Source organism: Curcuma longa, chromosome 2 (genome assembly GCF_044706935.1).
Source record: "Curcuma longa cultivar G26 ecotype Majalengka, Jawa Barat chromosome 2, ITB_CL_G26_1.1, whole genome shotgun sequence".
Lineage (NCBI taxonomy): Eukaryota > Viridiplantae > Streptophyta > Magnoliopsida > Zingiberales > Zingiberaceae > Curcuma > Curcuma longa.
Window position 1 is genome coordinate 7596754 of NC_133862.1, and position 14049 is coordinate 7610802.

Here is a 14049-nt window from a genome sequence, read left to right on the forward strand (position 1 = left end):
CGTTTCGAACCAAATTCTCATCCTTACGCTCTTCCTTGAATGCTTTCACCAAGGTCAGTCCTTCAGCTCCATCTTTCACGTCATTAAACTGTGAAGGTTGTCGTCTACTTGTTTCAGGTGCTCGAGAACGGAAACGGAAAGTTTGATAGCATGGTGGTAGAGCTGGAACCCAAAGCCAAGACGGAGCCATACGCGCAGTCGGCGGTCGATCTGATGAAGCTGGCCAAGGTGACGGTGTATGAGTGCTTCGAGATCCAAGTTGGAGGAATAGATGACCTTGTTCAGATCCTCACGGAAAGCTTGGATTCTCTGATTCAGGAACGACGACATCGCCAACAGGTTCTTAAAGAGGGCGTTCGACGTGCCGAAGAGGAAACGATGCGAGGAAATTAAATTTAAAAAAATGTAGATAAAAAAAAGTTGCCAGTGATCTTAGGAACCAAACCATACGTTTCACACTGACAAGAATGACCATGGCAGGGAAATAAACCGTCACCTTTATTACAATATATAGAGCCAAAAATACAAAGCAATTCCAGAAATGATACCGACTCGAGTTGCAGGAAAACAAATTACTTTTTTTTTCTTAATCCCTATAATAGTGACAACATGGTTGGTATTCTTTTGTTCTGAATAATAGAAGGAATCTACAAATTATTCACTTACAAGTTTGTCTTTGGTTTAGCTCCAGCAGCCACACGCCTTGTGAGGGACCTCATCGTCACAAACTCTTCAGCAGCAGAAGGATGAATTCCGACCTGTGGCAGAATTAAGATTTCAGATGCACAACTCATAAATGAATCAACTGGTGCCGATATGCATATAATTGATTCATTATTTTCTGTGGCCTAAGACCTGCGATATCAACTTGGAAACAATATCATTATAGCTAATCAGAAAAATAACTAATATCGAGTTTTTATTTTAGGTATAGAGGTTGCTCATAGCCACGGACAGACATTTTCTAGATAATTCAATGAAGTTTAAATGACTCCGAGCATGTCTTACCGTGCTATCGAATTGTGCTTTAGTGGCACCGCATTTGAGTGCAACAGCAATACCCTGAATAAAACAATAAAATGAGCGTGAATTTAGGGGGGGAATAGCAAATTTAAATGTAGCTTGATAAAATGATAGGAGTTCAGTAAATTATCTCATACGAGAGTGTGCATTTCCTTGGTATTTTGTGCTTAGTTGAACATACCTGCATGATTTCAGGTGCATCTGGCCCGCACATTGATGCACCTAATACTTTATCTGTCTCAGAATCGACAACGAGCTTCATGACTGTCTTTTCTTGCCTTCTGAAACATGAAAGAAATAAAAGTGAATAAATCAGAATTCATATTTCTATATAAATTTTTCCATAGTGATGACACTGACAAGCAATGCTCACGTGAGAAATGCATATGAATCATATTTACAAAGATTACTAGCATGCTTTATTCCTTTCATTAGCCAGAAGAATACCATCACGTGCTTATTGAAGTTTAGTATCATTATCATTTCATATATTTACCATTGACGGTTGTTTGATAAGCATATAAATGGATTGGGATGCCAAAAGCCACCCATGATAAGTATAGATTTTCTTTTCTTACCAGCAGGAAAGAAACTTACCCAGAAATAGTGTTCTTCATAGGATTGAAGGATGATGTGTAGACCAGAATATCACTCTTGGCTTGCTCCAGAGCTTGTTGCTCACTGAGACCGACTATTGAAAGTGGCGGTATGCTAACAGACAAGTAGAATGCCATGTGTAAAAATTCCAAGAGAAACAAACTGATTTTTGAAAATAATAATAATGATATCTTAAGATAATAGTGGGTTTAAGCAGATAAATATTAAAAATGATACCATCCTATTTAATGTGGAATGAGAAACAAAATTCACCAGGCATTGGCATAAAACAAAGTTATATATAGTCGTTTTGAAGCAATAAAATTTTAGGCATGGTGAGGTATCCAAAAACAACTACTTTCATATGTAATGCCACTATAGAGTCTCAGGTGTTGCCAAATTAAGAATATTTTTTATTGTGAGCAAGAGTTTGTTGCTTAAAAAGGACGTCTAATCATGTCAGAGATATTGTGACACCCTAATTTAGTCTCAAATTGAGAGTTGTGAATAATGGAAGAGTATTTTATAAGCTTATATGAATGAACTTTATTAGCTAAGTATAAGTATTTTGGCTAGTGGTTGGGCCAAAAAAAATCAGATACTTTCTGATTTTTAAGCTTTGTTTTTAATAGCTTTAAGACGTAAGAATATCCAGATAATCAGGTACCCAGCGTGATGTTTTAGCACAGCAACCAAAACAATGTATGAACTGGCACAGGCAAATGAGGAACCAGGGAGTTCCAAGAAATAGCATCAGATACGACCACAAACATCCTAGATCATGTAAGATTTGAAGATTTGAGGAAATTTGACAATTGGGAAGTGGAGCAATTTCAGTGTACCAGATGCAGGTTCCAAACATCTCAAACTATTAAGACACTAGCTTCATGAAAAGTTATTCTTAAAGAAAATTTACCAAAAGACAGCACAAGGTATGTCAGCATAATCAGGCTTAGTTGGCTGTCCTCCGAACACAGTTTTCTGCAATATAAATAGAAGATCACCTATATGTGGAAAAATTACTAAATAAAAGAAAGATTTCAGCAAAATCCAAAATGGAAACTTACAGAAAAGCAAGTTCCTTCCATTAATGCCACAGGGGTAAGATTCATCCTGTTTGTCACATCACCAACAGCCCATATGTTGGGAACTGAAGTGCGAGAATATTCATCAACCTAAGAATATAATAGAGTATGTCAAAAATTAGAGGAAAAGGTATGTAACGATTCTTCATAACATTGTAAGTTCCACAAATCTAAGCCTATTAAAAAGACTATGCAAACAACCAAAACAAAAATTTACAGCAACTAAGGGATCCAAAACCAAAATTTCTACATCATAGAAACAATAATTAATAGTGAGAGATAGTAAGTGAACGCTGATAAGATGTCCACATAAGTGTTCACAAAATCAGTGGAAAGATGCATTGAACAAATAAGAAACCTTGATTGCCCCTGCATTGTCAAGCTCGACACCAACAGACTGCAAATTCAACCTCTTTGTGTTTGGTACCCTACCTGTATTTTTGCACATTATCATATTAGATATTCAAATTTTTCCATGATTATAATGGCCATGCTATGCCATGTTAAGACTGAATATATACTATGTATAAGAAAATGGTGCAACAAGGACTGTTTTAAGTACCAACAACACAGAGACACAGATAGCAAACCAGTTGACAGAAACAATGCATTAAGATGCCAAAAAAAACCCCATATTGCCTGAGGCACCAGGCCCTTGGTTGAGCAAAGCATATCACTTTTAGTGAATATTTTAATACACTCAACCCAGTCGAATTATACAAGTATATTCCATCAGAAGATATTCATTAGAGATTTAACATTTAGGTCACTTGTTTATGTAATGCTCTCATCAAAATAATTTGTGACTTATTGTCATCCAAAAAATATAGCAACATAATCCATGTTCAATTATCACAGAAAAATCAAAATCAAATTTTGTTATATGTAAATAGTTGTAGAACATTATTGTAGCAAAATCAGGATCAAATTTTATTACATGTAAACAGTTTTAGAACACTTGTATATTAAGACACAAAAGAGTATATTAGGCCATTTCCTAAGAGCTCACAGTCATCAGCAAGTGGTTGATACTAAAATCATGGTGCACCACAAGAAATAGATGCATAACAGTGCCTAACAGGAGGGTTCATCAAAGAACCTAGTCACTGGAGTTGATGATGTGAACAACTGTGTTTCTAGTTCCTACATTAATAGATTGCGCTATACTTTTTGCGCGGCGCATAGAGACCACGATTCTTCACAAGATATAAATCTAAATGAACTGTCCAAAAAGTTATGGATGGAGCATTGTCAACCAGCAATCAGAAATCAATTTCATTGCTTCAGTTTCATACCAGTGGAATACATGCTGAGTTGGTAACCTCATAAAATCTGGAAGTTTCAGTATGAACGTTAATTAAAAACAGAATTAAAAAAACCAGACTACCTGTCGCAAATAAGACAACGTCTGCGGTGAATTCATCTCCATGATCAGTCAAAACACTTATCCCATCTTCACTTTTCCGCAACTAATAGAAAATAGTTTGAGGAGTTTAGAAGTTTGAGAGAAATATATAATTCTAAAATTGTTGCATTAAATTTAAAATAAATAAATAAAAAAACTGAACCTCAGTTAAATTTGTTCCAGGGTGCAATCTTATGCCTCTTCCTTCAAGGTTTTTTGCAACAACAGCTCGCATTTCATCATCAAAGCCCCTTTGTAGTTAAACAGATGAAAGTCAAATGCAAAAGATTTAAAAAAGTGTGACTAACTCATCAACAGACAGCAGCAGGAAGATAAAGCACATCGAGCATATATTAATCCTGTGCATTAAAGGTATAAGGGTGTATTCAGAATAAGTTGCTATTCATCTTCAAATTTGACAAAGGAAAACTTGTTGGATGTTACTTGATACTTTGCAGTTTGTAGTATAAGATTCATTGAAGTTGCAGATTAAGCACAAAGAAAATAAACCTAATATGTCACCTCAAAGGCAGTTCCTTCCTGTAAAATAAATCCACTTCTGCACCCATGCCCTTCCATATTGAAGCAAATTCTAAAGCAATATACCTGCAACCCATAATAAAAATTTGGAATCCAGCACAATGGGAAATATTTGTTTTTACTGAAAGAAATACCACATGCCATTTTTCACATACCCCGCACCAAGTATCACCACACGTTTAGGTAGTTCCTCCAAACTTAAGGCCTCATCAGAAGTAATAGCCAATTCCTGATATGTAAGAAGTCAGATACATAAGTAGAGACAAAACACTACAAAAATTAGGGATGATGGAATCCCATATCTATCACCTACAAAATAATTGTTTCTAATTCAATATGCTTCAAATACATAATGCAAATGTTCCAGTAAAAACACAGAATTGAGCATCTAGAAAGTTTCTAGAAAGAAGGATCAGTGACAACTTTCAGCAGTGTAGAACTAAAATTCTAAATCCAGTTACCATTACATCTTCAAAGAACTTAACATAGCAGGAGTTATGCAGGATGTATTTATAAAATTCATGCTAAAAATATAGGTGAGGCAATTACAGTTAACTGCTTAGATTATCTAAGTAGAAGCGAAACATAAAGGAATACTCCTTATCATATATTATGGTATATCATGATCAAGGATGAAAGGGTAGACAGTATATTGATTTCAACAAAAAAAAACATGTTGATAATGCCAAGCAAACCACCTTAAAATGAACAAATCCCAAAAGATATGTAATATGGAATATTACATATTGATGAACAAACAAATTATAGCTACACAAACCTTGCCAGGAATATTTGCACGTTGTGCTCGACTACCAGTTGCAATCAAGATATGCTTTGTTGAATGCTTCTTTGTTGTACCATCTGGTTCTGTTACTTCAACTGTGTGGGCATCTATCAGCTTCGCCTCACCTTCAATCATTGTCACACCAGCATTTGATAATAACCGCTTATATATTCCATTTAAACGAGTAATTTCCTGTGTCTGAAACAAGATGGCAGAGGATTTGAGCCAGCGATAAATTAAATAACTTAAATAAAAGGTTCAGGTGAAGTGCATAATAGTATGTCCCTCTTAAGTTTCCAGTATCCATAATTACTTGAATAAGCACATGAGAATAAGTGGTAGCTTGGCAATGAGTTAATATAAACAAAAATTGATGATTCATACAGAAATACCAATTACAAGGTTAAGTAGTAATAAAATTATCACAAGAAGACAAAATTCAGGATAAAGGGGAGTCTAGGCTAAATAATTCAGGAGAAATAAACATGTAAAGATTGGTCACACGTAATGGAGGAAACACAGAAAGGTACAAACACAAGCAACAACAGAATATAACAACCACAACCTTCTAAGGCAAAGTAGCTTGAATAAAATTTTAGAAACGTAAGAAAGCAGCTTAATCAGCATGGAGATTATCAAATTAATTTCTACATTCATGGTTGCAATCCTATCTTCAAGGAATAGATCACCAAAGCAAATAGTAACAGAAATATTCAAGTTTCTTACAGACCTTATTGTGCAAAAGTTTTTTCCAGTTGAAGTTAATTTTGCCATCAATCTCCCATCCAAAATTTCTGGAATCCTGTAGGAAAGATTACCAATTAAAAACATAAACCAGATAAAAATAATGTTTCCGCATACTGCCAGAAAGCACAAAATCAATAACAATGTTGTGAAAAGTAGGAAACATTCGAAGTAGTAAAAAATCAAGCTTTTTTATAGTCAAATCAGCAACTATAAAGTAGAATTCATGTGGATTATTAACAAGCTTTTGCGTGCTAGATATCACAGCTGTCACATAAGGGATACATTTTCCATCTTGGCATCTAATATTTGCTAAGCCTAAAGGATGAAACAGATATGAAGTTATAGGAACAAATAAGATGTCCAATTAATCTATGATCTCCCACGTGTTTAAAGGTGTTTTCTCTGGGTAAAAAATAAGTAGCAAATCAATTTTCTGCTCTTACCATTGTTCAAGTTTTGAGTTTTTCCCATTTAGTATTTACACTCTCTTCAATTAAATCAATTAGTCGAATATGTTTGAAAACCATGTAAAAAAGAGACTAATCTAGACTGTGACAATTAATCAAGCACTATTGCGAAGAATAGTGATTCAGAAATGACCTTCATTAGTATATCCCAATAGCCCTACCATTAATAACAAAATTATCAAAATCACTCGGGCTCACATTGTAATGGTGTAGATTATGATCAGTGTTTTTCAGGGAAAAAAATGCAGATAAAGATGATAGGAGTACTATGATTATAATTAATAAACTTACACAAATATTTTTTCATTTTCACTAATATTGACTTATTAAGCAAATAGCATATATGATTTAAAGTTTGAGCATACAGCAGATGTTTTTGTTCCATATTTTTTTCCCATTTCCCAATCACCACTTTCCAAAATTTTACAGAAAATGTTCCAGAAAAAATGTTCCAAAATGTATGAGAAATTCAAAGCTAAAACTTAAGCAGTGTTATATTAAGTAAATTAAAATATTTGTTTAATGAATTACTGCAACAGCGCAGAGAGGAAGGATTTGATTAAAAATTTAGAAAACTTCATGAAACCCCTCCAATTCGCTAACTAACAGTAGATGAAATATTGGGTAAAGATTATACCTCAAATTCGCCTCTAAATTCTGAGCCATAAACCAATATCTTCTTAGGAACACATCCACGAATAACACACCTGAACATTATAAGATGGCTTATGAGTTATGATCAACAAGATGACAATAGCATAAATGGTTTGATATATGTTCAAAGTGATTAAAGGGGCAGCCCGGCGCACGAAGCTCCCGCCATGCGGGGTCCGGGGAAAGGATCCATTGTACGCAGCCTTACCTTGCCTTTGGCAAGAGGCTGTTTCCAGGATTTGAACCCGTGACCTCTAGGTCACATGGCAGCAACCTTACCGTTGCGCCAAGGCTCCCCTTCATATGTTCAAAGTGATTGAGTAACAAATTTCCTGTCACACATTGAAGTACTTCGACATATAGCAAAACCAGTGTGTCATGTAGCAGCTGTTCAAAGCCATTGTTATTGCTGGCTAAATTTATGGCATCACAATAGCCTCAATTAACTACAAAGCTCTCAGGGTAATTAATATAGATCCAGGACATTGCTATGAAAGGAATGCTCAATAAATAAAAATTCATTATCAGGATACAACCTCCAAGAAAATATTCAATTCGAAATTGAAGCTTACATGGAATCTCTTGTCAAGATCCAGCATCTATTCATGATAACATGTAATATCTGGTTTGTCAGAAAATAAAGTTTCAGCTTCATGGCTGGGTTTAAGCTTATAAGAGAGTTACAAATCTACTTATCAGGTTTAAGCAGTATCCAAAAAAACAACAAGAACACATTTTATTTAGATATATAGTGCTCAACTGAAAATCAATAGCATCATTAAAACAAAACCAAACTGAAAGAGAAAAAAGCAAACTTACGTTCCACCTACACCTCCGATCACCTCTGAACTGATGGGATGAAATGGAAGCTCACAAATAGCAACCTACATTGTTATTAACAATACAACAGGTAAAGAAACAAACTAATAATTTGCTAGTCCAGTAACAAACAAGTCTGCTAACGAATACAGCATATAGTTCGGAGGATAGATATCCCAAAAATTTTAACTGTACGAATAAATTAAGGTACATAAACCAACAAATTTAACTGTACGAATAAAATCTCCCAAAACTCATCGTGGAGCCAATAAAAATCAAACTTGAAACATAGTTCGGAGGATAAATATCACAAATAGCCAAAGATGGCAATACTCGTCAATCTGCATCCCAAGACAACAAAGTGGTCGCAGCTACTCGGATCCTCACTGAGGCACGAAACCAAGCTATGGCAATTCACACAATCACATTCTAAGAACCAGAAAAAGGCACCGATCCGTCCACCAACTTTTTCTAGAATAAATAGTTCCGAACAAGAGGATAAGGCCCACTTCACTAGAAAAGCCAATATTTGAAAGGCAAAAAACGACGAAAAAAAACTAAAACAGAACTGTGGGTCATCGTCATGATTATCCTGACCTTGGCTCCAAAGGCAGCAGAAGTTCGAGAGGCCCGGACACCGCCGCTTCCGGCTCCGATAACGAACAGATCGAAATCGTATTGTTTAGTTTCTTCTCCAACTTTGTCGAGCTCCCCGTCAACCAACATCTTCCTCGCCATGACGATTCTCCACTAACTACGATATCAACAACACACACACAAAAAAAAGTCAAAACTGCACAAAACCCTCATCCAAAGAACCGACTAACAAATAAAAGATCGGCGATAGATGCAGAATCACCTTACCTCCGTAACCAAAACTAAAAAACAACGATGACGAGTCTGCTGATAACCAAATTGATCGGCGATCCTGCAGACTTTGAAGAAGAAAGCGATGTCGCCAAAGCGAAATTGAAGACGTTCTTTTTCCAGCGGCGGTGGGATTGATCGCTCCCCTTCTATTTTACCTAATCGGTTGTGCTAACCTGCCATTTGCGAATCAACCAAGCGCACGATTCGTTTATACCGTGACCCTACAGCTTGGCCCGCAAGAGCCTGTTTATTAGACCAATCACAGGCAGGTAAGAAATGCTGGTGGAAATGAACGTGCTGAAAATGAATGAAAAATAGACCTCACTGAAAGTAAATAGCATTCACGATCTTGACCATTGAGTTCTCATCGTGGACGGCCAGGATGAGTCAATATTTACTGATTCAGTTATTCCGTTCAACCATTGAGTGCGGTCTTCTTCGTCACTAATGACGCCAGCAATGAATTTATTTATTTTTAAAACGGTTTTATAAAGGGGGAAATTAAAAGGAACCAAAAGGAGATTCCTTTTTAAAAAAATATCATTATCTTTAAAAATATATTATGTATTAAACTTAATTAAATTTTTTAAAGTCACTTTATTATTATTATAATAGCTATGCCATGATTATAAATTATAACATAGAGCAATTCAAACAAAATTATTATAAAAATATTTTTTAAAAATCAAAATGGAATCCTTTTGCCACAAACAAAAATAAAGAATGGTCCTTTAATTTGTACCCTTTGTAGAATCTAAAATTCATAAAAGTTCGTCCCAGGGACAATGGTGCAACGATAAAACATCAAAATGGACGGTTCGATCCCTTTTGCAACAATCTTCCAAATGAAAACGCAATCAAATGATAAAGAATGTGGCCTTTGGGACCAATGCGCTTCCCGATTTACCCTTTATCGGCCACCCCAGAGATTGAGTCTATTTATTATTTTTTTAAATTCATAAAAGTCATTGTTTGTTTTATATGGTCTAAAATTGCTTGCTTTAAAGCTAATTTATAAGGACAGAAATGGAATTAATATATGTTCATTTATTTATTTCACTTAAACCTATCGCGTTCAGTCTTGCTAGTCTAGTTCGACGATCTTATCATAAAAAGGGCTAATTTAATTACAAGAATTACAATCTTCTCCCTATTTTTTCATCTTTAACACCTTTTTATTTACGTATTCTCTTCTCTTAAAAAAGGCAACAAAATTAGCAAGTCGAATACCACAAAAACAACGGCAAGATAAGAAAAAGTGGAATTCTCCGACGAGCGACGGCCGGAGCTGAAGAGAACCGAGTGCGTAACCGCTGTCTTGTTGCAGAGCCTCAGGTATCGGCCTACGGCGGCGGTGGCGTCGGCTTCGAACTCCTCGCCCAGACACAGTTCTTGATTACCGGCCAGCTTCAGTTTGCCGTCGAGGCGGCGGATGAAACCGGCGGAAAAAGGAACGCGGCCAAGTAGCCCATTGTTCTCCAGGTTGATCTCCATGGCCGTGCTCTCCATCCGCTGGAACTGCTCCGGGAGCTCCCCTTCGAGTTTGTTATTGTCCAACGCCAGGTAGGTTACTCTTCCCAAGTAGACTCCCATCGATGCCGGAATGTTGCCGACCAGACCGAGCCGCGACATCCCGACGCCCAGGACGCCCCCCAGCTTCTCCCATATCTCCGGGATAGCGCCGCCGACGGGGTTTCCGCTCAGGTGCATCTCCCGCAGGTTCTCCAGCTCTGCCAGCCATGTTGGCACGCCGCCGGTGAGTTGGTTGTCGCTCAGATCTAGAAGTTCCAGTCGTTTGAGACGACCGAGTTCAGCCGGGATCCTGCCAGCGATTCTGTTGGAAGAGATGTCCAGCTTGACCAGCTCCATCAGGCTACCAATCTCGGACGGGATCGCTCCGCCGATGCGGTTCCCACTTAGATCCAACACTTTGAGGAGGGCGAGTCGTCTTATCGAGCGAGGAATCTCGCCTCCGATACGGTTCTGCGAAAGGACCAGCTGTTCCAGGCTGCGGAGATCTCCCACCTCGGGAGGAATAGTCGCGGATATCCGCGATCCGGAGATGATGAGGCGGCGCAGGCGAGACATTCCGGCGATTCTGCCGCTGAGACGTCCGCCGAGGGAAGGGTTCCGGTAGAAGGCAATCTCCTTCACGGTGGATGACAGATTCCAGAAGTCGAGGGGGAGGACGGCATTCTCCGCGGTGAAGCAGTTGTAGAAGAACACCTTCCGGAGGAAGAGGAACGAGGAGAGGGAGGTCGGGAGAGTCGCGTTCGGGCCGCACGGTGGGTTGTTGGAGAAATCAGAGACGTTACCGAAGTTGAGCTCCACGACGTGAGGGGATCCGTCTTGGCCGGCGTCGTAAGAGGAGGGGAAAAGGTCGCAGACGAGTCCATGGGGACCGAAGAGGCACAGATCGTCGGGGTAGAGCGAACGCCAAGGAACAGAAGGGTTGACGGACTCGAGGGCGCGGTAGGCCGCCTCCTGCTCGACTTCCGGCAAGCGTAGAAGCGGAAGCTCCGCCCCATTGCCGGCGACGAAGATGCATCGGAGGAGGAAAACAACCAGAGCAACAAAGCGACGACCCTCGAAAGCCATGGAAGAAGCAGATGAAGCCATGGCGGTGGATTCTCACCTTTATAGCGAGAACGCAAAGGAAGTCATTTCACGAGAAACCCCCTAAACATTTACACAATAACAGATAGTAAATGTCATTTTCCCATTCATTTCTTGAATTTGTAAAAAAATATTTTAATATTTTCTAAATTCAAAATTACTTTAATATTCATTAAAATTCATTTTAAAAAAAAAGAAAGTCATTACCTGTACTTTGAGGGCTTTATTGTCTTTTCGCAAGGGAAGCCCAATGAGAATGTTCTGCGGACGCCGCCGCTGTCTCGTGATTCGTGCGACGAGCTCCCTCAAAGTTCTCGATGAAAGTCGCCGTGCTCCTTGATTAGGCGAGAAAGACGACGAGGTGCCGACGGGGTCTGCCGCTTTGCAGTGTTTGTACTGTGGGCTCGACCGGTTTTGTCGTTTTTGGGAGAGTCGGGCCACGCGGCGGCGTGGAGGAGGCAAAGGCTGGCGGCAGCCGCCGACAGCGGTGGGGCAGAGGGGAGCAGCGGCGGCCAGGCGGGCGGGCGCGGCCGGGGGTTCGGGTTGCGCGCCGGAGAACGAGGGGCCCTGTGAGGATAAGCGTAGAGATTTACTATTTTTCTGCCATTGCTTTGCTTCTGCATGCTTGTAAATTCCTGGAATGGAATAAAATAAATAAATATAGAGTTTATATTTACTATTTTTTCTGTCATTCCTTTTGCATACTCGTAACTTTAACATGATAAAGAACATATCAAACATCAAACTCTAAATAATTTAGAAAAATATCAAAATATTATTTGAAAGGAGAAGAAGGAGAGAGAGAAGCCTTAATCCTTAATGAATTAATTCCTTGCTCCAAGACAGCTCGTCGTCCCAGCATCACTAGGCTGTGTGCTGACCCACCTGGGCCCCACGAGAGCATTCGGCGGGTCCCGTTCGATGATGCTGAGCAGCGCTGCTGCAGGCGGTCTCCATGGCCATCTCCTACACCGGGTCACGGCCAGTACAGTAACACTGCAATGAGGCCAAGTCCAGGGTGGCCCCCCTCCCGTGCTGACGTCATCGCCATAGTGACCTGGCATATGCTGAGCTGGAGATGTCTCCGAATAGGAGTGTGAACATGAGAATCCATCTGTCTTTATTGTAGTAGGTGTTACTCATTTACAAGATCTCTTCACTCTTGTGGCTTGATTCATGATCATCTAATGATATTTGTCATTTATTTTCTTGAGTAAAAAAATAAAATTTATTATATTAATGGTCTCACACGATCAACTTACGACCATAAAAAAGGTAACTCAAAAAGTTATAGTTGACCATTACGAGAAAAAGCACCTAGACTCACTAGCATAGCCAGTGGTGGGCTAGAGCCCAGTGCAGTCCAATAATTTTAAATTTAATATATTAAATTAAAATCTAACAAATTTAAATAATTTAGTTCAGTTCTATTAATTAGTCCAGGATAATTGAAGATTTTGATTACGTCATTGGTACCTACGATCATCTGTGATAAGGTAAATTGAGAAGTTATAATTGACCACTGCGGAGGAGGGCATTACCTCGATTTCATTAAAATTCGATTCTTGTCCACTTCAATAAATTTGTCTCATAGTAACCAACTCAATCATGCCCCAGAAGCTACTTGTCAATCACTTTCATTGATAGAATTATAATTGTAGACATTTTTTGTTAATAAATTATAAGGATAAAATAAAAAAAAAATCCCATATAATTAATATTCTTATTATACATAATAAATTTGAGTTCATCATCCTTAAAGTTAGGGATGTTAAAAATGGACTTAATTAACCAATCTGACTTGATCCAATTCAAGAAAAATCAAGTTAGGATCGAGGATTTTCGAGTTCGAATTGAGTTCAGGTTGGAGGTTTTGGATTATATTAAATTCGAATCGGATTCGAATCAGGTTTGAATCAGATTTCGATTGATCCAGATTTAGGATTTATGAGATTTTTTGGAGGTTAAATAAAATTTTATTCTGAAAACTAAGATGTTTAGTATAACAATGATAAAATATTGATATAAAAATGAAGAATTATAAAAAAATAATAATAAAAAGGTTTTTTCTGGGGTTTTAGGATTGGTTGGGCTATAGGGTTTGAGTATGGATTTAGGATTTCAGGTTGAATTTGGATTCGAGTCGGATTCGAGTTAAGATTTTTTTTTAATAATATTTTATTTTAACCTGTCCCAAACCCACCTAGAGGTTTCAAAAAAAGACTTGACTCGTCAATCCGATCTGACCCAACTATAAAAAACTTAGGTTAGGGTCGAGGATTTTGAATTTGGGTCAAGTTCTAAGTTGGAGAGTTTGGATTGGATTAAATTCAAATCTGATCAAGGTGGGGTTAACTTAGGTTGATCCATATTTAAGGTTCTAGAGAATTTTGTTAGAGGTTAAATTAATTTTTATTTTAAAAATATAGATATTTTATGTAA

The 14049-nt window shown here is 38.1% G+C and overlaps 2 protein-coding genes across 3 annotated transcripts; both read right to left on the reverse strand.

Moving 5' to 3' along the window:
• Positions 1 to 481: 481 nt before the first annotated feature.
• On the reverse strand, positions 482 to 9121 carry LOC141821874 (glutathione reductase, cytosolic). 2 transcript variants are annotated; one of them, XM_074709250.1, is made up of 17 exons: positions 8986 to 9121; positions 8719 to 8875; positions 8122 to 8186; positions 7286 to 7355; positions 6165 to 6236; positions 5429 to 5632; positions 4806 to 4879; positions 4633 to 4716; positions 4274 to 4361; positions 4093 to 4174; positions 3064 to 3137; positions 2688 to 2795; positions 2537 to 2601; positions 1621 to 1734; positions 1205 to 1304; positions 1009 to 1062; positions 482 to 758 (listed from the first exon to the last, which is right to left on the reverse strand). In XM_074709250.1, exons 2-17 carry the CDS (start codon positions 8857 to 8859, stop codon positions 663 to 665), a joined length of 1491 nt encoding a protein of 496 aa, XP_074565351.1. In that variant the 5' UTR covers positions 8860 to 8875; positions 8986 to 9121; the 3' UTR covers positions 482 to 662. The 2 variants fall into 2 exon arrangements, with proteins under 2 accessions (XP_074565351.1, XP_074565352.1); XM_074709251.1 differs by having other exon boundaries at positions 8981 to 9119.
• A 1049-nt stretch (positions 9122 to 10170) lies between these two features.
• Positions 10171 to 11589, reverse strand: LOC141817782 (uncharacterized). Its single transcript, XM_074705411.1, has one exon. The coding sequence runs from the start codon at positions 11587 to 11589 to the stop codon at positions 10171 to 10173; it is 1419 nt and encodes a 472-aa protein (XP_074561512.1).
• Between the last annotated feature and the right edge of the window lie 2460 nt (positions 11590 to 14049).

Coding starts and splice junctions, on each gene's coding strand:
- LOC141821874 (XM_074709250.1), bottom strand. CDS start 8,859: ATGGCGAGGAAGATGTTGGTTGACGGGGAGCTCGACAAAGTTGGAGAA. Junction 4,717..4,805: donor GTGGTGATACTTGGTGCGGG/GTATGTGAAAAA, acceptor TATGGGTTGCAG/GTATATTGCTTTAGAATTTG. Junction 759..1,008: donor AAGCACAATTCGATAGCACG/GTAAGACATGCT, acceptor ATTCTGCCACAG/GTCGGAATTCATCCTTCTGC.
- LOC141817782 (XM_074705411.1), bottom strand. CDS start 11,589: ATGGCTTTCGAGGGTCGTCGCTTTGTTGCTCTGGTTGTTTTCCTCCTC.